This window comes from Octodon degus, unplaced genomic scaffold (assembly GCF_000260255.1).
Source record: "Octodon degus isolate 3935 unplaced genomic scaffold, OctDeg1.0 scaffold00002, whole genome shotgun sequence".
Classification (NCBI taxonomy): Eukaryota; Metazoa; Chordata; class Mammalia; order Rodentia; family Octodontidae; genus Octodon; species Octodon degus.
Window position 1 is genome coordinate 20547785 of NW_004524578.1, and position 24832 is coordinate 20572616.

Sequence of the window (24832 nt, forward strand, 5' to 3'; positions counted from 1 at the left end):
CCCTTCAGTGGGAAGTGGTACAGGTACTGTCTGTAGCAATCCCAGTTTTCCCAGCTTGAGCAGCAGGAATGCTCAGTGCTTCTGCAGACTTTCTGCCTCATCAAACGCGCTGGCGGAAAGGGAGTTGCTCATTAGGTTCCTTAGGAACCTGCGTTCTAGAACAGAGAAATCCTGTTGTCCTGCACTGTCACAAAAAGCCTGACTTCCACAAACCCTTGCTGAGCCCTTCCTGCCTATGGGATGAGGACTGCATGGGCCCTGTTAGATGACAGAGGTTGGTCAGCTTGTGCTCAAGTTCACTGTTTGGTGGGGAACATAAGTGTGTGGCCAGGAGTCCTGTGCCTGGGGTGCCTGGGGACAGGGAGGAGCATTGCCCAGCCTTTTGCCACTCTGTGCTCCCCCCGCCCTGCTGGCCAGGTGGAAGCTCCAAGTTCCTACCTTTCTCCTGTCCCCTCCAGTTGGAGAAGAGATTGAGATGACCCCCATGGTGTTTGCCAAGGGTCTGGCTGACTCTGGCTGCTGGGGGGACAAGCTCTTTGGGCGACTGGTGAGCGAGGAGCTCCGAGGGGGTGGACACGGGGGTGGCCTGCGGAAGGCCTCCCAGGCCAAGGTCATCTACGGGCTGGAGCCCATCTTCGAGTCAGGCCGCACATGCATCATCAAGGTGTGCAGCCCACTTGTGTTCGGGCCCAGCAACGAGACCTCCCTCCTGGGCAGAAACTACGACGTCACCATCCAGGTACTATGCCCCATCCCCAGCCCTATCCCTGCCCTCTCTCCCTTCTCCCCTTGGCCAGCCTGGCTCCTGTTGGGAAGCCCAAAGTGGAGGCAGGAGTCATCTCCATCTTCTCTTTAGCTTAGGAGGCTCTGGGGAGGATGAGATGTAGCCGACACTCTGGACATTTGGCCTAGAGAAATTCGGAAATTTTGAGAATATGACTAGGTGCCTTGGCACTAACTTGTGTCTTCTCCTTAAGCGCTCCAGTGGGGTAGACAGGAGTGTGGCCTGCGGAAGGCCTCCCAGGCCAAGGTGACCTGTGGGCTGGAACTCATCTTCGAGGCCACTCATGCAATTTGTTTGTTGCCGAGTTGTCCAAACTGGACTGAAATTTGTAATTGCAGCGGGAACTTTCCCCCTACTTCAAGCTCTCTTTCTCCTAGAAGCCTTACTTACATGGGACACAGAAGGGAAGGACGCAGGCAGGAGGATGATCTATCTGCCTCTCAGGGGGGCCACTGGGCCACTGCTACCTAGCACTAGACTGCAGGATGAGGCCCAGGGAAGGGAGCCAGAAGGAGCGAGTCCACCTCCCTCAGGGCTGGCATCCCCCTGGAAGCCCCCCAGCAGGGTGCCGCCCACTTAGAGCCAGGCAGCCAGAGGACTGGGAGCCTCCTTGCTGATTCCATTTGGCTTCCTGTAACTGCAGGGTTGCAAGATACAGAACATGAGCCGGGAGTACTGCAAAATCTTCGCAGCAGAAGCCCGAGCGGCCCCCCGCTTTGGGGAAGTGCCTGAGTAAGTGTGTGGAAAGGGTCTGAGGAGACAGTGACTGCAGCCTTCTGGGAGCTACCTGCTACCCAGCTCAGTGGACCCACAAAATCTAGAAATAGAGACCCCCAACATGCATGCTCCACTTTAGAAAAGTCTCTGCTCTGGTTGTGAGCCCCACTGCCCCAATTTCATACCCTTCAACCAGAGCTTGCTGGTTGCAGTGATTGGGCACAGCAGGTTCCAGGGCCCTGGGGATGCAAGGGGCGGCTTAGTCACTGGATCAGGACTGGTCAGGACTCTTCTGCAGAGTTTTGTAGGTGTCAGCTGTAAACAGCAGTTGTTTCCATGTTGAGACCTGAATGCTGACTCAAGTGTTTGGGGTGAGACAGGCATTGAACTGTGTTCAGGTGGGAGCCCTTCTGGACCATCCTCTTTATTTGACACACACTGGCCTCACCCCTCACCCCCACCAGGGGCTATAGCAGAGTTGGTGCTAATCCCACTGGCCACAGGGAGTGGGCAGTTCTAGTCAGTGGCCTCTGTCTCCTACCTTGAGTTCAGGAGGTGCTTCCTGCCTTGCTGTACTTCAGGTATAGAACCAAGAACCTCATTCTGGGAAGGGGCCCTTGTTTTAGATGCAGGAATAGAGGACAGAGTTGGCAGGAGGAGCTCTTGGGGCCACACTGACCAATGGTGGCGGGGGGGGGGGCAATTGTTCAGGATCATCCCTCTCTACCTGATCTACCGGCCTGCCAATGCCATCCCGTATGCCACCCTGGAAGAGGACCTGGGGATGTCCCTGCAGTCCTACTGCTCCCGGGAAGGAAGCTGCATGGGTACTTCAGCGGCACCTAGCAGTTCTGAGGTTGTGCAGAAATGCCAAGCCTTCCAGCACTGGCTGTACCAGTGGACAAATGGCAGCTTCCTCGTCACAGATTTGGCAGGTATGGGGGTGCAAGGAGGGTACACAGGGCATGGATACAAAATGGGCGAGATAGAGACAGTTGTGAAAGCACTTTCGCACTTAATCTCTTTTGCTTTGCACAGGAATCTGGTAGTGCAGAAGATGGCCAGGGACCGTGACCCTAACACATACCCCCACAGGTAGCCTGTCTGTAACTACAGTTGCATTTAAAAGGCAAATCCAAGCTCTTTAAAATGAAAAGGAATTGGTTTCAAAGACATTATCTAGCATCCATGTATTCTATTTCAAAACTCACAGCCACCTTTTTCCAAACCTCCCTTCTCCGTGGATCACCTCACCTTCCCCGTCTTTGTTAGCCACCCCCCCCCTTTTGCTTTGAAGATGGAACACGGCACCTCACACAGGCTAGGCAAGTCTACCACTGAACTATACCCTTAGCCCTGTCTGACTTAGTCTGACTTCTTTTCAGTTTCATGTCTATGTCCCCCATTACCTAGAAACTCCCCTACAAAGGAAACCGACAGCACAAATCCTTCTTTCTTTGGTCAGGCCTCTCCAGACCTACTGCCTGGAACTCCACAGGGAGCGGGAAAGAGAAATGTTCTACAGTAGAAGGAGAAGGAGCTGGCACTAGTACAGTTACTAGATCTTGTTCCTGAAGTACATAGATGAGAAAACCCAGGGCCAGAGACTGAAAAGTGCCTCCAACATGCTCTTCTTTGGGATTAACATGTATAATAATAACTGGTTCTACAGCTGCATGTATTAGGGGAGCAGGAACTAGGGAACCTCCAGCCATCGTCAGGCAACTGATGAGCTCCTACCATTCAGACCTTTCTTCCCCTTCCATTCACCAAGTAGTGGATTAGGAATAGCTGATGTCCTCAAGGCTTGTGGGAAGCGAACAGATTCTCCCATGCAGGGGTAACAAGGGACTGTAGAAAGACTTTGGAGTCAGAGGTGTTTGGTTTAAGTCAAGGCTCTCTGAGCCTGTCACAAAGGAGAAAACCAAAGCCTGGGCAGGATAGGTCATTTCATGATTCTGGCTTCTGTTCCTTGTCCCTCACTTGGAGTGATGTTTTCTCTCCCATTTCTCAGACCTGTTATCAGGATTACATGAGACCATATTTACAGAGCTTTCTGCAAGCTAAAGTTCTTTGCAGGCATAGAAGGTCACTATTATGAGGTAAAATGGAATGGACTAAGTGCCAAGAGAAATGACAAAGAAATTAATATGTTTTGCCTAACTGCTATGTTTCAAGCGCTAAGTTAGAATCCTACAGGTATCATCCTAACACCCCTACCAGATAGGCAGCACTACCCTTTCACTTACAGCTGAGGGTTAGAAATAGTAAGTGACTTGCTAAGTTCACACAGCTTTGGAGTGATAGAGCTGAAGTGTGAACGGAGGTCTGTCGGAGTCAAAACCCCACCCCACCTGTATGCTGTCACATGAAGGTACTTGACCCAGTTATGGAGAGCCAGCTTCCTAGAAAAATGCTGGGCAACTTGCAAATAGGGATAGAAGATCACAAACCTAACACTTGAATGCTGGGACGCTTGGGCTGACTAGGGTGAGGCATTTTTTCTCTATCACCTTTGCCAGGTTCTGTTTGCCCAAGGTTCTGTGAAAGAGCACCTCAGCACCTCGGGGAGCCCACTTGATGCTGAGTCAGGTGGAAGCCAGTCTTGCCCCAAGCTGCACTGCTGCTGGTTTTCCCTAGCTGCGTTTTCCCCTAGGTCACTCTACCTGGGACAGATTGCCACCCTAAGAGGAAGGAGAAGGGCCAAGTTCACAGCCAGAGGCTGGTGCCGCCTGTGACTGGTCTGACTCAGTTGAGACTCACAGAGCTAAAAACCTGGGCTCCAGGAGCCAGAAACATTGAGCATTTACTTTGGCTCAGAGCGACTACTGCACCTAAGGCTCAGTAATGGCATGAGTGACTGAACCATTGAACTGCACGCCTAGCTTGTCACCTGTGATGGTGGGAATCTTTTTTTTTTTTTTTTTTTTAATCTTTCTGAGACAGGCTTTTGCTATGCAATTCAGGCTGGTCTTGAGCTCATTTTGTAGTCCTGGCTGATCTCAAACCCACTACAATCTTCCTGCCTCAGCCTCCCCAGTGCTGAGATCACAGGCATGTGCCACCATGCCCGGCAAAAACAGGAATCTTAAGAATGATGCAGTGATCTGCCCCTGCCTGTTGGACAGGCCAGTGGTGGTGGCCTTTGTGACAATGCCTAAGGGTAGTTCTGTGCTGGAGACATGGGGGCCCAGAACCCTGCCAGGCTGGCTTCAGGCTCCCACTTTCTCTGCTTTCAGGGGTTGACTGGAAGATGACTGATGTGCAGATTGCTACCAAACTGCGAGGGTAAGGGTTTGCAGTGACCCCAAACAGCCTTTTTGGGGGTCTCCTGGTTTCTAGTCCCTGGGGCCAGATGGTCCCACTTGTACCCACAGCCATATGGGAACACCTTTGGGGGCCAGCGATCCCCTCCCTCGTGCCCCTGACTCCTGGCATGGACCAGCAGCTCTGATGAATGTCCTAGTAGAGGCTCCTCTAACATTCTGGGCCTGCAGCATACCCTTCGCTTCCACAGGGACTCCTATGGGCAACAGCCAAGTGTATGCTTGTGGCAGGACCCCATTTGTACATGCAGGACTGGTGAATCCTGTGTGTCAGGGTCTTAATGAGACAAGCTTTAGAACTGGGATGCTGCCGCCTGAGTTAGCACCTTGGGGAGTGAGAAAGGAGGTTCCTTGGGCACAGCACCCTGATGGCAGCCATGCCAAAGCCAGCCCTCAGGGCTCTACCACCCTAGGTGGGTCCCCCTCAGTTCTTCTGTCTGGCTGCAGATATCAAGGCCTTAAGGAGAGCTGCTTCCCGGCCCTGCTGGACCACTTCGCCTCCTCCCACCAGTGCAACACCTACTGTGAGATGCTGGGGCTCCCAGCCCTCAAGGGCCCCGAAGTTGCCCACCCCCAAGCCAAGCCCAAAGGCTCCAAGAGTCCATCAGCTGGCAGGAAAGGTGCCCAACTGAGTCCACAGCCCCAGAAGAAAGGCCCTCCTAGTCCTCAGGGCGTGCGGCGAAGCACACCAAGCCCCAGGGCCACCTCGGAGGCAGCTGCTGTCCAGGTACTGGGGAAACCTCCCTCACAGGAGGGGGGCTCCAAGGCCCAGCGGTAGCCCCAGCAGGGGCTGGGGGCCTCCACCCAGCAGCAGACCAACCAGGAATCAACTTGAACCAGACAGAGATGTTCTCAAGATGGTGCCAGCGGAAAGGTGCCCTGAGCAAGGACCGCCTGGGGACCTCTTTGAGAATCCTGTCCTCCAACAGCTCCTCCTCTGATGGTTTTGGCTGTGGCACACAGCCACCAGCCTCTCCTGGTGCCATCATCAGCCAGGGTTCCCAGGCCTCAAGTAGGCCTCACCTCCAAGTACCTGGCGGCCTTGGCCTCCTAGAAGTTTACATTCACCACTGCTGGAGGCTCCCCGAGTCCTCTGCATGTGTTCTCCCCCAAACCCCTTCCTGGCCAGATGTGGTGGCCAGCACTGCCATCCGGGCCCGTGCCATCCTGTCCCCTGCTCGACCCAGCCCTTTTCCTGTTTTCAGGGTTTCAGACTCCTCCGTGGTGTCTGGCTTGTGACTCTCAGGGTGATTTCTTCCAGCTACTTGCCACATCCATCCTAGCTATCCTGTGCCTAACCTGTCCTCGAGCCCAGGTGGGGCTCAGGGCCCTTCTGGGCCTGTTGTATCCCTGGCATCAGTCTCTGATGAATCATGCTTCTGCACACCCTCCCCATCACTGTCATCCTGGCCTTGCTCCCCAGCTTTGGGCCCCCACAGTCTGCCCTTCTGACTGTGCTTGTACCCGTGTTCAGGTTTGCCTGACCCTCGTCTGCACAGTGCCCACCAGTGCTTCTGCCTTATTCCTTGGCTCTCATCCCTGCCTGTCCCCAGAGGGAGGGCATTGACTTTGAGGGGCCTCATGCTCCATCCTGGAAAGAGGGGTTCACAGTGAATTTCCTGTCTCCCTTACAGAGAGTTGGGACTCTCCCTTGTGGGGGTCCTAGAAAGGACCTAAAAGAATCAGTCTTGAGTAAGGGAATGGGGACCCCCTACCTCCAACTATTCGCTCCTAATCCTGGGCACCAGTATTGGGCTCTCCCAGATGGGCTCATGAAGATTTTCAGTGTGGCACCTGGTGCCCTGTGTCCTTCCTGGATGTCCCTTCCTGAGACCTGGTGTGGATGGTCTGGAGCTAGCCCACTTCCCTTGGAATGCAATAAAAGCAGTGCCCGTGTGTCCCACTTGCCCTCGTCTGGTGTGGTGACAGAGCTGGGTCCCTCCTTCCCAGCCAGGCTAGAGGAGAGTGTCCCATTATCCCTGTGCCCCGCAGAACAATGAATCCATCTTTTGGCTCCTGGCCTGCAGGCCAGTGTCAGTCTCTTGAGGTCACAGCTAAGATGGTTTGCGCTATTTGCATAACTGAGCCAATGGCTTGTGCCCTGTCAGGGTGTCTGGGGACTTGGTGCCTTGGGAACTGCCCCTCTGCTGGGAAGAGGCACACAAAAGAAGATTCAGAAAGGAAGAGCAGAGCTGGGGCCTCGGCAGAAGCTCCCCGTCCCTGGATGCCCCTGCCACAGCAGACTGGCCAGGGACAAGAGCACTGGCCATCAGCCCTCCCAGAGCCTGTCCTGCTTCTTCTCCCACCCCAAGCCAGGGCCTTCATTCCCTTCCATCTCCACCTCCTCCCTGTTCAAGGACTCCCCACTTTGAGCTTTGTCCCAGGGTGCTCCCATCCTCCCAGCCTGCATGTCCAAATAACATGGGGGGGGGGAGGAGAGCTGGATTATTGCTCATCCACTTATTCATTCAGCAGATGCTCACTGAGCATCTACTATATGCCAGACCCTAGGCTGCCACGTGTGGGAGACAAAGGTGTGTGGGAGGCCCCAGGAGACACTGCCTATCCTTAGAGTGCTGGGATTTGAAGCAACGGAAATGAACTTGGACCAACTTCAGCAAGCAAAGGGATTCATGGAAGGATATTGGGATAATCACAGAACCACAGTAACAGCTGAACAGGCCAGGTGTGATGGTATACACCTGTAATCCCAGCTCCTGGGAGGCTAAGGCAGGAAGATCAAACTTGAAGTCCAGCCTGGGATCTTGTCTCAAAAAAAAAAAAAAAAAATATATATTAAAAAGGACTGGGGATTGTAGCTCACAGTAAAGGTCTCAGGTTCAATCTCCAGTATTTTAAAAAAAAAAAGCTGAACAATTAGCTTTGGGGAAGGCAAGAGCCTGGGTACTTCTAGGTATTGTCCCCTAACCCCCAGGAATCCTGACCTAGGTCTTGCACTCCATGTAAGATTCAACTTCCAGGTGAGAGAAGCTGGTCCAGAGTCCAGGGCTTCATAGAATGGCAAAAGGACAGTTTCTAAAGGGTGAGGATACTTAGCAGAAGCATGGCGGAGAGTGGAGGAATAGAGGGGATTTGGCAGACATCACAAAAGATTACACACACTTACACACACACACACACACACACACACACACACACACACACACAGAGGTCTTCTTACCTGATGGCACACGACTCTCCTACATACGGCCAAAATCAAATTTGTGTCTTGCTCAGGAACTCAAGATCCCACTCAACTACCAAGTCCAAGGATAATGATGAGGCTACCATCCTCCAAAGCCCAGAGTTCCCAGCTATAACTTTCCTCTAATAGTTTTATCACAATCCTACAGTTGAATCACAAGCACTTTCAATTATTCTGTGGAATTAAACCAGTGGATTAACTGATTAAAAGTCAATCAAAATTATGCAACCCAACAAGAAAGGGAGTCCAGGTGGAAGCTATCATCTGTTACTACAGCCTGTCACAAGAACTGCTGTTTCCGATTAGAGCTTTAGGCCTATTGGAGTTCAGTTCTGAGGCCCAGGCCCTAGTGGTCCTGCCTGTGAGCCTGACATTTATTATCTAATGTGATAGCACCAGGATGCCCTCAGAATCCCCTCTCCTCTGTCCTGCCCCTTTTCATGTGGTAGTGATCATTCTATTTTCCCTGGACAGAATGCATCATCCTAGCTGTGCCCATACTTTTGTCATTTGTCACTCAGAAGAGCCTGAGTTGGCCAGGTAAGATGGTTTGTGCTATTTGCATAACTGAGCCAATGGCATGTGCCCTGTCAGGGTGTCTGGGGACTTGGTGCCTTGGGAACTGCCCCTCCTTGGGAAGAGGAATACAAAGGAAGATCCAGAAAGGAAGAGCAGAGCTGGGGCCTCGGCAGAAGCTCTCCGTCCCTGGATGCCTCCACCACAGAAGACTGGCCAGGGACAAGAGTGCCTGGCCCTTAGAGCCTGTCCTGCTTCTCCTCCCACCCCAAGCCAGGGCCTTCATTCCCTTCCATCTCCACCTCCTCTCTGCTCAGGGACTCCCCTCTTTGTGCTTTGTACCAGAGCTCTGGCCTTAGGTTCAGTTGCTTCATCGCTTTGTCTTTGAGGATTTCTTTCTTCCCTGGGAACCAGACCTCTGTACCCAATGCTCCCAATAGGTTGAGAAAGGCGGTGAGACACCCTGACAAGCCATGTCTCCACACTGCCCCTGGCAATGTAGGAGCAACAGCACCATCCTGCTTCCTGGCCAGCCTCTCAAGGGGGTATTTCTGGTACCACAAACTTCCAACACACCATTCACCATCCCAGCCAGTAGGCATCCTACAAGAACACCCTCTGTACTATCCTGGTTGAATGCAGTGTGTACCGACATCACAACTGTGTCTGGGCATTTGATGATTCACTGGAGGACCATGGTGGGACAGGCTGATGGGTCAGCAGAATCAATCCCAACCTAGAATGGGGACCAAAAGGGTCAAGACAAACTACTGGCCCTGCTTAGAGCCAATAATATAGACAGAGGGAAGCTGGTGGCATGGGTGGAGGAGGCACATGGAACACCAAGCAATGTACTCAGTGCCTGGGGCCACGGGGTCCACCAGATGATACCTGGCTATGGCCAATAGACCAGGCTCCACCCCAAGGGCTATGAGGTCACCTAGTGTGACTTAGTTAAGCACCCAGGCTCCCTAGAGCCTGGTGACTAGTGTGTGTGTGTGTGTGTGTGTGTGTGTGTGTTTATTCTCAATAGGACAATAGTTACTCTTTTTCTTTTTATCACTGGGTTCCCCCACTACATTTTTCTTATCAGGACTTTCATGAGCCGTCAAGGCTCCATATGACTCACTGATATGTCACCTCCATACCCATCTGGTGGGTCACATGGCCTGGTGGAAGCCCTGGCCTGGCAGCCTTCCAGGTCAGTCTGTAACTGGTCTGGTGGTAAGGATTCTGACCCACATTAGCAAGGAAACATTTGGGTCTCAACAGTCCCCTCAGACCCCAGACTCAATGAGGGGCAAGCATTTGTGTTTTCACTTGAGTCCTCTGATCCCTTTTTGAGACAGACTTGTTGGCCCAACCAGAAGTCTTCAGTTCCAGGGATTACTAGATGATGGCTTAGGAACTCCCTGTCCCTTTTTCATTCCTGGGACCCAGCTGCAAATTGACCACAGCTGGAGGTCTGGTTTCTATGCCATGTCGTTACAATGACTTCCCAACTTTGGGAAGTTGGGCCATTTCTGCTACAAGGGCAGGGGCCTTATCTGCATAGCAGCTTTCCCCTCCAGAATCCCAGGCCAGAGAGAAGCACAGCAGAGCAGTTATCTGTCATGGGGAGGAGAGGGCCATCTTCCAGGTCCTGCTCAGACAGGGCAATGGGGCAAGGGACACTCTGAGTATAGTGACATCATCATCACTCTACACGGGACCAACCAGAGACTTGCTATTTTCAATCCTTCATTTGACTCTGATGCTGTTCAAAGGGTCAATTATATCTTGACTCTTTGAATACAGTCTAGCATAGGTAAGGTTTGGTTGATTTGTGTTATCCTAAAGTGGTAAGAATGGTTTATCTGACTGCGAACTTCTACACTGAATGTAGACCCTCCGGTGAGAGAATTTAGGTATCAAAAAATATAGCGTGAACTAAAATTAGGTTCTGTGACTGCCTGACACTGCTTGCCAAGTGAACACACACCCTGTCGCTTGTACGTGTGGGCCACACATGGTGGCTGGCCACAGGCAGGATGAAGCCGCGGTGCAGAAGGCCCAGACCCCCAGTGTGACAATGACAGGACTGGACATCTTGACCTCTCGAGGAAAAGCAGAAAAACATGGGAAGAGGGAAGCCGCACACGCCAACCTGACAGCCACACACATGGGACTCCCCGCTTGCTCACATCTTCCCGTTACAGATCCTTCTGCAGGTTCATGTAGGGCAACCTTGTTAGGACTTTCACTTCCTCTGGATAGTCAAGTTCAGCCACCTTCTCAGTGCTCCACCAGGGCCATGGGCCCACCCAGCTGGCCGACCTGAAGGCCTCACTAAACCATCCAATGGGTAGTAGTGATGGGCGGTGTATAGAAAGGACAGGGACTTAATCAGGACAAGCGTATGACCCACACTTCCTGGGAATTTCTCCTTCATGGGAGATAATCGCAATCCCTGATCCCCCTCTGGAGTAAGGTAGGCACAGGCTGGGCCAGTCAGTGTAGCGCATGCAGACCCGGACATCTAAGGACATCACAGACGTGTTATTGTTCAATCTCAGCTGGCTGAATGCTTAGGTTTCCCGTGTTGAGTCAAACAGCCACACAGCCTCACTCCTGGTGGTGCTCTTTGTCAGTTCCTTTAAGTTTCAGCTTTGCAGCCATATTCCCCCCACCCCCCACCCAAAGACTTTGGTTTCCCGGAAGCTGCCCGGCGGGTCATGGGAATAACGCCGCCGCATCGCCAGTCGGCATCGTTTATGGTCGGAACTACGACGGTATCTGATCGTCTTCGAACCTCCGACTTTCGTTCTTGATTAATGAAAACATTCTTAGCAAAAAATAGAATAACATTAGGTTTTACTCTTATCTTGGTCAAAGAGTCTTCAGTAGGTTTCCATAAATGGCCCCTGGATATTTGTTGCCAATACACATTCACTGGTTTACACAGTTTCTCCTGGTGATAATTCTTCCTTTCCCAGGGAGGGGACTCTTCTTGGTTACTCACAGGAAAGTAGTGTAGTGTGAGGCAAGAGGGAAGAGCTTTGCTTTGCCCTGAAGACAGAGTTCTAGGGCCGGCCAGATAGCTCAGTGGAGTAAAGCACCTGCTTAGGCAAAGTGCAGGGACTGGGGTTCGATCTCCCGCTCCACATGCGTGATGGCATGCCCCTGTAATCCCAGCGCTTGGGAGGCTGAAAACAGGAGGATCACTCGAGTCTGGTATGTGTAGTGAGACCCTGTAGACCCTGTACTAAATATATTAAAAAAAAAACAAAGAGCTCTGACCTTAAGGGGGCTGTGCATGTCCACATGTCCACATATGGCCTCTGAGTATCCACAAATACCAACCACTCAGAGAGGATCCCACTCCTTTGTGAGACTAGGTGAGGTGGTTATTTTGTTTTGTTTTATTTATTTTTGTGGTGCTGGCAATTGAGCCCACGGCCTTCACACTAAGCTATCTCCCCAGTTGTTTAAAAACTTTTATTTGAAGGTATCGATCACCTTGGGAAGGCCAGGAAGAGCCACTGACTCACTCCTTCCAGGAAAAGCCCCTGTTTTGTTTCACGCCCACTTGCTATGTGACTTGCTTCCCCACTTAATTCACATTTAATCAGTATTACCTGAGCAATTAGGCTCATACTCATAATGGTTGGCCAGAGTTTTGGCCCACTCCATTCCCACCTTGTGATTTTCCATTTTTCCCTACCTTGGATCTGACTCCTCTTGCGGTTTCATTCTATAAAAATCCCTAGAAAAGGCAGGGTCCTCAGCAGCCCACTTGAGGTAACTTTCTGTCTTTCTCTCAGACAGAACCTTTCTTTCCCCAATAAATATATTCTGCTCTTAATTTTTTTTTTTTACACGGGGACCAGGATTTGATCCCTGGCGTGCCGTGCCAGCCCCACCCCCGGGGTGCGCTGAGACAGATGCGGTGGTGTGTGCCTGTAGCCCCAGCATGTGGGAGGCTGAAAACAGGAGGCTCACTGTCAGTCTGATCTGTGTAGTGAGACCCTGTAGACCCTGTACTAAATACATAAAAAAAAGTAATAAAAACAATCCTTCTGCCTCAGCCTTTCAGAGTGCTGGGGGTACAGATATGCACCATCACTCCTGGCTTTTTCCTAGTTTAAGGGAAGCCAAATTACTAGGAAGTTTGGTGAAGGTACAAGTCCATTTAAACTGCTTTAATGAAATGCCTCATTTTTTTAAAAAAAGAAACCTTTTGCTAATATTTATGAACTGCCTATAATATGTGATAATTATGCATGTTGTATTTATAATAGTGAACAAGATGGATATAGACTCCTCCTCCATGGAGCATACAACTGAGTGGGGAAAACACTGTGGCAAATATGTGTTAAGGGCTATGAGGTGGAAGAATGACCTCATAGCTATGAGGCGGGCAAATGACTTGGGGTGTCTGGTTTTGTGGGTTTCAGGAAATTCTCAAGGCTGACATTGGAGCTGAGAGCAGAAAGGTGTTGGTCCAAGGAAGAGAAAGGGGGAGCGAGTACCAGGCAGAGTCTCCCAGTGTGACTGTGCCACCCCCAGGTACAGATGGTCACAAAGGGGCCCGTTCTGAGACACTGTCAGTCATTTGGTGTGGCCTTGTTGTTTTTTCCTTTTTGTGTTTAGTACAAGGTCTACAGAGTCTCACTACACAGATCAGACTCGTAGTGATCCTGTTTTTAGCCTCCCAAGTGCTGGGATCACAGGCGTGCGCCACCACGTCTAGTCTCAATCACCGTCTCAGGGCACCCCCAAGGTGGGGCCGGCATGGTACGCTGGGGATCGAGCCCCAGGCCCTGTATCTGCCTGAGCAGGCGCCTTAATCCGCTGAACGATCTGGCTGGCCCTACATCATTGTTGCTGTTGTTGTTATTATTGTCCTACCAGGGATTGAATCCAGGGGTTTGCACATGCTGGCAAGCTCTCTACCACTGAGTCACATTCCAGCCTTTTAAAAACTTCTATTTTGTGAACGGGTTTCATTAGTTTCCTGGGCTGGGCTCCAGTTTGCCATCCTCCTGAAGTAGCTGGGATTACGGGCATGGGCACCTCAATCAGCTTGATGCGGTACCTTGATGTGATCAAAAGACATGATGAACCCTGGATAGAAGAGAAGGCTGTGGGTGTAACAGGGCATGTTGTTTTACAACACACTTTAAAAATAAGTATAGGAGTACACTCTAAAATAATGATAAAATGTATAGTATACCAAATCCATATAGCAGAGAGATATTATTTCTCTTTGCCAAGTGCTATGTACTGCATATTGTTTGTGCTTATTTATTTATTTATTTATTTATTTGATAAAGGGTCTCACTATGCAGTTCAGACTCATAGTGATCCTCCTGTTTCAGCCTCCCCAGCACTGGGATTACCGGCATGTGCCACCACACCAGGTTTTGGGGGGACAGCAAAGTGTGGGTTCCAGCGTGTGGTACCAAGAATGGAACATGTGCCCTTGCTCTTGCCAGGTAGGCACTTAGACTGCCAAGCTCTCTCCCCAGCCCTGTTTGTGCTGGCAGCGTGGGAGCTTCCCTCACACCAGTGTCATCACAGATGTGAGAGTGACGCATGTCCCAAGTATGCAATGGCTTCAAGGTGCCAGGTGATAGGAACCTTTCAGGCCTGTTGCAATCTGGTGCCAACCTGTATGGGGACGCTGGGGTGCAGAGGAGCTGCTGTCTGGATTCCTGTGCTCTGGTCTCTCCAGGGCTGCCCGCTGGTGCACTTTCCCCAAATTTCCTTTGCTGTTCACTCATTTGGACCAGAACTTGAGCAGAATGGCCCTAGAAGGACCCTGATCCTGCCCACAAACATCGTGCTCACTGGGGCAGATAGGCACTCCATGGTATTTTCAGAGGCTCTAGCTTTGCCCTGTAGCAACTTCAGAAGGAGGCGCCCCCTGCTGAGACACAGAGGTCCTGACCTTCACCTCATAGCTCATGGAGCTCAGAGACGGCTCTTCCTTACTATTTCCAAAGGGTGATTGGGTCGCAGCCACCATATACAAAGCTTCAAGGGACGCATGAGACTTGGGGCCCCACCTGGAGTTGAGACGTAGGCCTGGCTGGAGAAGCCACCACAGCGCATGATCGTAGGGCTATCTGGGCTGAGGCCTCACTGTTGCAAGTGCTCTGCCAGATGAGACAAGTCACATGAATTCTGTAGGCTGGCAGTTCTGACCACACACCTGCTCTCACACTGAACCCCAGATGGAGATTCTCGCTGGAAGGAGGCTGTGATCAAAAACAGGTCTCCCCTGAGACCCAAAAGCAGAAATGATGCTTCTGGTATATGGATTCAGTGTACTAACTTTTTACCATTATTTTAGAGTGTACTCTTTCTACTTATTTAAAACCAGGCCCCCAAGGCAAAACCAGGTCTTCCCCATGACCCCAAGGCAGACCCTAAGAGAGGCAGGTCTTGTGTCTTGTCCTGTCCTAGTCTTTGGAGTTGGCATCTGGGGCACCCAGATCTCACCAGTGGTGGCCACTGCAGTGCCCTTCTGGGTCCCACTGTGGTCACTGCTCCCCAACCCCCAGCCACTGGGAGTGGCAGGTACAACTCACAGCCACCCTTCTCAGATGTAGGGTCTGAGCTAGGTGGAAAGCTCCTCAGCTGGGTGCCCAGGGAGGCCTGAGCCTGGCCTCACCCCAGGTAGGGACTATCTCCGTGGCAGTGCATGCTCCCGAGAGTCCTGTGAGATCAGCTGACAGCCCAGCTCTGGCCAAGACCACACTTTTCTTCTTGTCCTTGCCCAGTTCCATATCCCATCCTCCCCTGCTGGGAACACCCCCTATATATCACCTGGACAAGACCCCGCATCTCAGGCTAAGGAATCTGTCTCAGATCTTATGGATTGACATACAATGGCAAGTATGGAAACACCAAAATGACACTCAGCATTTGAAGGCAGATTTATTTACATTGATAGGCACTGTCTCAGTTACTTTTCTCCTATTGCTGGGACAAAGTACACGATATCCAAAATTAAGGAAGGGAAGGTTTACTTAGTTCACAGTTTGTGGAGGTTTCAGTCCATACTCACCTGGCTCCAAAGCAGACTGGCACATGGCAGTGGAAAACAGTTCATGGTCGTGGAAAACCAAAAGGGAGGAGTAGTGGCAACAGAGAGCAAGTCTGTCTCCCTTAAGTTGCATTTGGGCTATCCATCCCAGGCTGAGTGTAGCACTCACACCCATAATCCCAGCAGCACCTATACCTATAATCCCAGCAGCACTCACACCCATAATCCCAGCACTGGGAATTAATCACAAACTCAGAAGCCACCCCATAACTGCATGAGGCTTTGGGGGGACAATTAGACATAAGCCATAACAGGCACTGATTGGAATCATTCCTAGAATACCTGACCCCGATCTCTGCTGGTCTAAGGCTTCTATATGATGCATGAGCAGGAGGTACAAAGGAAGATACAGGCGAGAAAGAACAGCCTGGCACCAAGTTATTCTGATTAGCTAGCAAGGAGAGAGCATCGGGTCCAAGGGTAGATTAATGATCTTCAATTCATGAAGCCCGATACAGTGGTACAACCAGGCATCCTACACATTCAGTTGTGCACTCGTGGTTATAGGGGTCAAGAAAATAATTACAAAGCCATGAAGCAGTTATAGAGCTAGGCAGTTTCGAAAGAACAAAATGGTTTTTTTTTTTTTTTTCTTTGCTATTTTAGGGAAGAGTCCACAGGGTGTTCAGGGTCTTACTACCAAATTGGACTTGTAGTGATCTGCCTGTTTACAGCCTCCCAAGAGCTGGGATTACAGGTGGGCATCACCCCACTTAGTCTCAATTGCCATCTCAGCATGCCCCGGGTGGGGGGGCATCACAGGCCTGGAGATTGAACCCCTGGCCCCTGCGCCTGCTTGTAGGTGCTTTAATCCACTAAGCTATTTGACTGGCCCTTAAGAATAAAGTTTTACAAAGAGCAATTTCTCTTGTACATTTTCTTTCCCCTTTCAGACTTTCACCTCAGAAGCATCACTGGGGCTCATCCAGGCAAATATGTGTTCTTGGAGTTGTTGGATCCTTACTCAGGATACAAGCTGAGTTTCCTGCAGTCCACCCCATCAGGAAGTCATTCGGACATACAGGGGTACTGATTACACAGAATCTGACCAGAGGACACAGTTCACAGCCACCAAGTACAGATCCCAAATCCACCTTGCTTCGACAGGAGGTTTGAATGAAAGCCTTACCTGACATCTCAGGTTTACCAGCACCAGCCCACAGTCCTGGCTTCTGCCTCAGGCTGTTCAGATCCTCAAGAGTTGCTTCCAGGTCACACGCCTCTGTCGAGGACAGCTGGAGAAAAGGGCATCCAGAATCCTCTCACTGGGTAACAGGATTTCATGGGGGCAGTACAGGTGAAGCCCTCAGCCTATGCCTGGTCATCCACCAAGCTCTTAACTACAAGAGCCATCTTGCACATGGCCCTGTTTCTCTGAGCCAAAGGCCCCTGTCTTTCCATCCCTAGCAAAGATCTCTTCTACACTCTGGAATGCTGACTTCTAGCTACTGTATGCCCCGGACCTGTGCCTAGCTGAGGGACAGGTCCTGGGTTCTAACTGGCAGGTTCATACAGGAACAGCGGTCCATACTCATGAGAGAAGAACAGAATTCTACTGGATTAATATCATCAGCAGAATCTTCCTGGGTTTGGGATATGCCTGGAAAGCTCCGGTGTCTGATTGTTAGATGTGACCCCCAGGGGTGGCTGGCATCAGCATGGACACAGCCATTGTCAGTAGATTTGTTGTCCTGGCATTTCCCAGGAGCCCTGAGGTCCCTGAATGGCAACTTCTGTAGAAAGTCTTTGTCCTTTTTTTTTTTTTTTTTTTTTTTTTTTGTACCAGGAATCAAACTCAAGACCTTGTACTTGTCCGGCAGGTGCTTGTGTCACTGAGCTATATTCCTGGCCTCTTGTACAGTCTGTGGCTTTGCTCTGAGGCTCAGTGGTATTATGTCAGATCACTTCTCTCACAGGAGGAGAGAATAGAACAACCAAGGAATTATTTTTGCCTCTACAACTAATTAGCTTATCAAAAGTGGCTTGGGGTGAGGGTATAGGAAAAGCAAAACAAATTTTTTTTTTGTAGAAGGAATTGAACTCAGGACTTCCTGCTCGCCAGGCAGGAGCCATGCTGCTGAGCTATATCCCCATCCCCCTGTTTGTTTTGTTTTTGTTTTTCTTTTTCTTTCTTTCTTTCTTTCTTTCTTTCTTTCTTTCTTTTTTTTTTTTGAGACAGGATCTTGGTCTATAGTCCAGGCTGGGCTTAAACCCAAAGTGATGCTCCTGCCTCAGCCTCCTGAGTGCTGGGATGACAGGATTCCCTGGTAGAAAACAAGCACCACAAAGTGGGGCATACTCAGAGGCAATGTGGAAGAAATGCCCCAGACTCAGCAGTGCTCATCCATGGAGGGCTCAGATTGGGGGAATTTAATTCCCCGCATTCTGTGGATTCTATAGTGTGTAAGTGTTTAACACTGTATGTGTAATGCTTTGGCAACTAGAACGCTCAAGCAAAAAGAATGATTTAGAAGAGAGGGGGCCCCCTGTACTCTCTTTTCCCACACTTTCAAGGCAGCCCCCAAGCTGTTGTGGGGAACCTTGCTCTGCTGCAACCAGGAAGTGTTTTTATGTTCTAAAAGATTTCATCCTGAGTGTGGAGCATTAATTATTAAAGAGCTGCTTTCAACCCTATCAGCCAAGCTTAATGTTTAGTTTGAGGATTGAAAAACTAAAGTGTCTGTCTCTTGACTTTGCACCCTGCTGCTTCAATGTTTAGAAAGAAAGAGGAGGAAGGGCAAGAGAGAGAAAAGAAAAGGGGAAACTCACCCTTCTGTTTGGCATTGTTCTGGTGACCACATTGATGCATAGAGAAGAAACCCTTCCCAGCGCTTTCCTATTCCTGAAGCTGCATTGCCTCCCTCCTCTCTTAGCCTAGGGAAAAAGGCTGCCTGGGAACAGTTCCTGATCCAGGCAGGGAGGGAGTTACAAAATGAAAGATAAAAACCCAAGGATGATGGATAGGGACCAGGGCTGGGAAGGCAGTTGCCAGGAGGAGGTGGCTGGAGGGTCCCGGAGGGGGATGGACAGAAGGCAGGCACTGCAGTGGTCAGGCCTTGAATGCTGCCCCCCACTTTTCTTTGAGAGGGATTTGGGTCAGGGTTCTGCCCTGGCAGTGGCCGTGGGCTTGGGAAGCCCAACCTACTGGAGCTGTGGACTCTGCCCAAGATTTCCACTGAGCAGAGAAGGCTGGTCATTGCGCAAGTGTTGGACCCACCTTGCCCCACAGAAACCCGGCCTTCTGTCTCCCGGAGAGCAGCCTCTTCACCCCATATCTGTGAGTAGGAACAAGGTGTGCACACAGCTCTGTGTGTATGCAGTATCTGCCTATGTCAGCTTGATTTGGAGAGGGCTGAGTGCTTGAAAAAAGAAAGAAAAGAGAGGAACAGGACTGGGAGGAGGAGGTCTTAGCACTCATTTACAGATGAGCTGAAGCCCGAGAAGGAAACACACGGGCTATTGGAATGGAAAAGTCTGGGAGTGGAAATGGTTTCAGGTATGGTTAGTTCCAGGGATGAGAATGGCGTCTTTAGGATGTCTCCGTCTTTCAATGAGAAAGTACAGCATAGTGGACAACAAATCCCTGTAGAATCCTGGCCTGCTGTGGGAAGCAATGAAAGCAAGGGCCTTTCTTCAGAAAAAGCCCATTTCAGATGCAGTCTGTCTGTGTATCTGTGCATCTCATCTGATACTCATTCCCTTCCTCTTCTTTCCTGGGAAGTGAGCAGAATTTGCTCTTTCTACCCAGAACCCCTAGCACTCACGAGGGCCTGCTTCTCACAGGCTCAGCATGAGACAGGAATGGGGCTTCCCCTTGGGCGACCCAAGGGGAAGCCCAGGCGCAGTGAGGTGTGAGCTCGGAGTGGCATTCGTGGCTTCTCCACAGGGCCTCCCTGACTCTGTCTTTCAGCAGGAAGATCTGGCCCATGGAGGACAACATGCAGAGACAAAGAGAGTCCGTCTCCCTCACACCCATGGCCCTCGGCGTGGAGAACATGGGGGCTGAGTTCCTGGAAAGTTTGGTCTGTAGCCGCCCCCAACTCAGCCTTCTCAGCCTCCCTCCTCCTTGAGCCCCAGTCATTGTGGGGGGGGGCGCCCTGTTCGCCTTCTTCCACCCTCCTGGCTCCTTGGTTAGGAGAACTCTGCATGCCAGCCCCTTCATGTCAGTAACCTTTGAGCATTTACTGAGCACCTACTATGTGCCCAGATAGCCTGAAGGTCAGTGAAGGTCACATTGAGAAGCCAGATGATATAGAGGTTGGGGTGCATCTCTGAGGAAACCACCTCCAGTCTGGGGCAAGGTTGAGGACCACAACTCCAACTCTGGAGTCTCCATCCTCCCAACCTTCTCAGACAAGGTCCTTCCTCTTCACAGTCCCATGCATCACCTACAGAACAACTTTCATAAGGTCACCTTCAAGGACATCCCCACCCAAAACCACTCCCTTGGCAGTAGGGAGAATGGTGCCCTGGAACTAGGCCTGGGGCCATCCCCAGAGGGTCCTTCATGGACCCTACTGGCCTCAGGGAAGTCACAAGTGTTCCTCTCTCTCACAAACCACAAAGGCAGGAGGATCTAGCTCATCGAAGGAGGGATCTATAGTAGCACAGAATAATTCAATTAAGAATTTAAATAAGTAGCCAGTTATTTCCTGTGCAAAAAGCAGGTCCCCACCTGAGTCCACTCCTGAGGTGCGTGGGTGCAGCGGCATGGCAGGGGCTCCTTCCCCTGCAGGTCCCTCAGCTTGCTGTCCCTGTTTCAGGAGGAAGGCCGACTCCCTGGTGGCAGCGACTCAAGCCAACAAGGCGGGCACACTGTGGAGAGGAAGCCCCTTCGGGGATGGTAGGTCTTCTCGGGGCACTGGCTGAATAAGGCAGGGAAGGAGCCTGGCCCCCCGACAGCCTGGGAGACTTTGTGACCCCTGTTGAAGGGAGAATGAGCTGGGCCTCAATGGTGACCAGGCCAGGAGCCAGGGTGTGGATGTGGCCTGGGTCCCTGGTCCCACTGGCCTCCCCTCCACCCTCATGTAGTCTCCGGGGCACCTTGGAGAACCTACCATTCAGTTTCAAACTCCTGTTTTACCTACAATGGAAGGGACCAGCCCAGAGGGTCTGCGGTGAGCCTAGAACTCTGGTTCCTGAGGGCCAGTGCCCAGGCTGAACAGTGTGTATGGCAGGGGTGGTGGTGGGGCCCTCTGCCTGCCTATGAGGGAACTGGGGGAAGTCTTACTCATTTCAGGGGCTGGGGGCACTTTAAAACCCCAGCTGGGGGCTGAATTCTGTGAGTTCAGGGTACACATCCACTAGAGGCTCAGGTATCTGGGTCCTAGTCTTTCCCCAGGGAAGGCAGGTGACCCAGTGACCTGGTGCTGGTTGGTGTGGGGGCTGTGCTTGAAGGCAGTGGGGATGGGCAGGAGCAGGGCTTTTCATGCATCCTATTCCTAGAATAGGTGCTGGGAACTTAGATGACGAGGGCCCCTGCTTCCAAGGGAGCAAATAGAACTGGGAGCCACTTCACCCCCCTTTGGGGACTGAATGTAACAGGAAAGGCAGAATCTATCTTCATGTACTTCTGCCTGTTGATAAGGCTCTTCCCTCCCACTCCCTGACACAAGGTTGTCTGTCCCCTGAAGGAGGGACCCAGAAGCCCTGAGGCCTGGAGTGTGGCTCAACAGTTTGCTTTGGGCTAGAGTTTCAGCCTCATGGGAGGTGGTGGCCAATGCCTGGCTTCACCACTGGGGACACCCCTGAGTGGCTTTCCCGAAAGGTGGAATTTGGGGTTCACTCAAGGACATGGCTGCTCCTCTCTCCAGGAGAAGCCTGCAGTGGGTCCTGCGAGGATGTCCCAGGCCACTCTTCCGATGGATGGGCACAGGACTGCTCTGTACTGGTGAGCCCCCGTCACCCCACCAGAAGGAGGAGACTCACAGCCCAGCCTCCGTACCTAGCACAGAGTCGCTCAAGCAGTCAGTCAATAAATGTTTGCTTAGCACTGAGTTAGGGCTGGCTCCTGCCCAAGCCAGGAACTGAGGCCCCAACTAAGCCAGACCTCACCGCATCTTCCCAAGGCACCCCCTTAGCATGCCTTAGCAGCAAGGTGGGGATGGGGGGAGGATGACACAAATACCCACAGAATGCAGCAGATGTCTGGCAGTGCAAAGCATCTCTCCTGAGGGCCCACCAGAGAGGAGCGGGCAGTAGGTGGAGGGGAGGCCAGCATGGAGTAAGTGGGCACCTCCTGCTCAGACGTTTCAGAGCTGGAGGGCTGAGAAAGGCCCCTGATCTGCAGGCGAAGAGGATATGCTCAGACCTGGGGATCGTGTTCAAGGCTAGAGAGAACCACTGAAGGATTTAAATGGGGAAGTGCCCAGGTTGGGGGCTGCGGTGTGTAAGAAGGAGGCCATGAGATGGGGGTGGGCTAGGTTTGAGCAATGTAGTGTGTGTGTGGGGGGGGGGGAGTGACCCCAGCTACCCTGGGGGTGGTGTGACCAGGAGTATAGGGTAAAGGAAACCTTGCATCATCCCAGCTTCTGGTCTGGGTGATAGGGGATATATAGTGGCGAGCTCCAGGACCCAGGTGGAGGAGGTGATCTTGTAGGGAGGAGGAAACGATTTGGACAGCCTGCTGGAGGGACACTGCCAGGCACTATGGAAGGGAATCTCCCAGGGACACTTGGAAAATGCATTGAGAATAGGTCAAGACAGAGGCCTGGGGACCAGCCACGAAGAAGAGGTTGGCAGAAGCCAAGGGGCAAAGGATTTCAAGATCAATAGCACCTCTGCAGAGGACCAACAAGACCAGGACCGAGCGGTGCTTGTTACAGAGAGTCATGGTGATACTGAGGAAATGAAACTCCTGACCTGAACGGTACCTGGGACAAGTTTGTGTTCTCTAAAACCAAAGAATGAATTTTAGAACAAACAGAGGTTAAGAGCAGAATATTGGGGAAAGAAAGCTTCTGTCCAAGAGCAGGACAGGAGTGGGGCCCATGCGGGTTGTCCCGAGAAGGTGTCTCTTCCAGGGACTTCTGAAGAGTAAAACCATGTGGTGAAGTGGGTCTGAGGTGGAAACCATGGGCACTCGCTTAGGTGGGCATGAGGTGGGACAAAACTATGATCAACCAATGAGATTACAAGCACCATTGCTCAGGTAAAATTGATTAAAGCCAGTACCAAATGAGGAAGTGAGTCATGGTAGCAAGTGGGCATGAATATGGGACAAGGTCTCTTCCTGTTAGAGCTTGGGTTAGTGACTCTTTCTGGCTCTTTCAAGATGATTGATACCTATCGGGTTAGAATATCAACCCCTGATGGCCATCCCTAGGGAAGTGTGTGGCTGCATTTGTTTACTCTTTTGTCTTAAGGTCTGACCCAAAGCAGGAGTTGCAAAGTCACCTTGTCTTCCATATTGTCTCCTTGAGGGCCTGACCCTGTCTAACTGCCTATAATATTTCGAATTCAGCTGCCTACAACAATGGGGACTTTGGGTACAGGGGAAAGGGTAGGCTGAAGGGATAGGAGGTAGGTATAGACAGGAAGTATGGACAGCTCTTTGGAGACATTTTTATCAGAACAGGGCAGGAATGTTGATGGCTGGGTTGTGACTTGTATTCCTGGTGGGAAATACTGTGGACATGTTTGAGCTGGGGACTTTGTAGAAAGAAGAGGAAACAGGAGAGCAAGCAATGACCAATAGAGTAAGGGCTTCTGGGTGAACAGAAGGCTCCCAGCCCAAGTGGAAGGGCAGGGCTTTCCGGTGTGGCTCATTTCTGCCTGGCAGGTTGGAGGTAAAGAAGGAGGGTGGCTGTCAAGCAAAGGACATCATGAGTGCCTACAGAGGGGTGAGGATGATGAGAGATAACAGTGATGGCCCAGTATTCTTTTTTTATTTTATTTTTTTTGCAGTACCAGGGATTGAACTCAGGACCCTGCCCTTGAAAGGCAGGTGCTTATTCTACTGAGTTATCTCCCCAGCCCAGCCCACTGTTCTTGAAGTACTTGACATCCGGGTCATCTGTTTAGATGGAGCGAATGTATGGTCCCAGCTCATAGTCTGTCTTCTGTTGCTATAATAAAATACTTGAAGCTTGGTACTTCATGAAGAACAGGTCTGTTTAGCTTCTGGAGATTCATGGGCATGGTGTAGATGTCAGCACAAGTTCATCCCTCCTGGAGGACCTAATCACTCTTCTGGAGGCCCTGCTCCCTCCCATCACCACCACACTGAGTGAGGGCAAAGTTTCCAACAGCTGAACCCTCAAGGGACACAAACCACACCCAGACCACAGCCATTTCTCCAGCTTCCTCTGACAGTGAGGGGGTCCTTCAGCAGGGTCAGTATTCCTCTCACGGCCACCTTCACCCAGACTCAGACTTGTTTCTCTTGAAGGAGGACTGGATGCTTTCCGGGACAAGACACAGTTTTCTGCAGTTGGTTCTATGCCCCAGTTACTACAGGTGACAGTGACAGGTCTTGGCTGCCAGGACTTGGTCATTAGTTTATCCGTTTTAGGGCTCAGCCTTGACTTCCTCTTTCTGGAGTGCTCTGGCTCTTTCATACCTACACGGTGTCACTTCTTCTGTGGGGCAGCCCTCTTCAGGTACAATGGAGGAGCCTATATCCTCTATACTTCTGGCCTGAGCTGTAACTGGCTTCTTTACCTGACATCGGTGTTCCCTGTTTACTCTTTGTCTTTTGTTTACTCTTTTGTCTTAAGGTCTGGCCCAAAGCAGGAGTTGCAAAGTCACCTTGTCTTCCATATTGTCTCCTTGAGGGCCTGACCCTGTCTAACTGCCTATAATATTTCTAATTCAGCTGCCTACAACAATGGGGACTTTGGGTACAGGGGAAAGGATAGGCTGAAGGGATAGGAGGTAGAGAGAGCTCTGGCCCATCAGACTAACACAGATGCCTCCCCCACTCCCCTAAGAATGTGTTTCCTGCCCTTGGTTGCTTTCAAAATCCTGGGGAGGTCTCTGATTGGCTAGGCCAATCAGGTCATGTGCCCATCCTGAACCAATGGCTGTACTCACCCGGCACCAGCCCTTGTGTGTCCCACTGAGGCCAGGAGTCTGCGTGTGGGCTTCACAGCTTCTCTGCAAAGTACCCAGCACCTGGTAGACACATCCTACCTTTGACACAGTGGCCTGAGCATTCTCGTTTCCAAACTGGAGATCTAGACTCAGGGAGG

At 51.3% G+C, this 24832-nt stretch overlaps 2 protein-coding genes across 12 annotated transcripts in view; both read left to right on the plus strand.

Annotated features, from left to right (window-relative positions):
• The window catches only part of Alpk3 (alpha kinase 3), a 54057-nt gene extending 47331 nt beyond the window's left edge, over positions 1–6726 (plus strand). For both annotated transcript variants that reach the window (XM_023710652.1, XM_023710660.1), the window contains 5 exons: positions 459–739; positions 1428–1516; positions 2213–2436; positions 4741–4789; positions 5275–6726. In XM_023710652.1, coding sequence (XP_023566420.1) covers positions 459–739; positions 1428–1516; positions 2213–2436; positions 4741–4789; positions 5275–5605 — 974 coding nt within the window. In that variant the 3' untranslated portion in view covers positions 5606–6726. The remainder of the gene's footprint in view (positions 1–458; positions 740–1427; positions 1517–2212; positions 2437–4740; positions 4790–5274) is intronic.
• A 12108-nt stretch (positions 6727–18834) lies between these two features.
• Positions 18835–24832, plus strand: part of Slc28a1 (solute carrier family 28 member 1) — a 42224-nt gene continuing 36226 nt past the window's right edge. For 3 of the 10 annotated variants that reach the window (XM_023710670.1, XM_023710686.1, XM_023710707.1), the window contains exons 1-4: positions 18925–19137; positions 19552–19663; positions 20377–20484; positions 21455–21531. In XM_023710670.1, coding sequence (XP_023566438.1) covers positions 19128–19137; positions 19552–19663; positions 20377–20484; positions 21455–21531 — 307 coding nt within the window. In that variant the 5' untranslated portion in view covers positions 18925–19127. The other 7 variants (XM_023710680.1, XM_023710710.1, XM_023710689.1 and 4 more) reach the window with 6 other exon arrangements.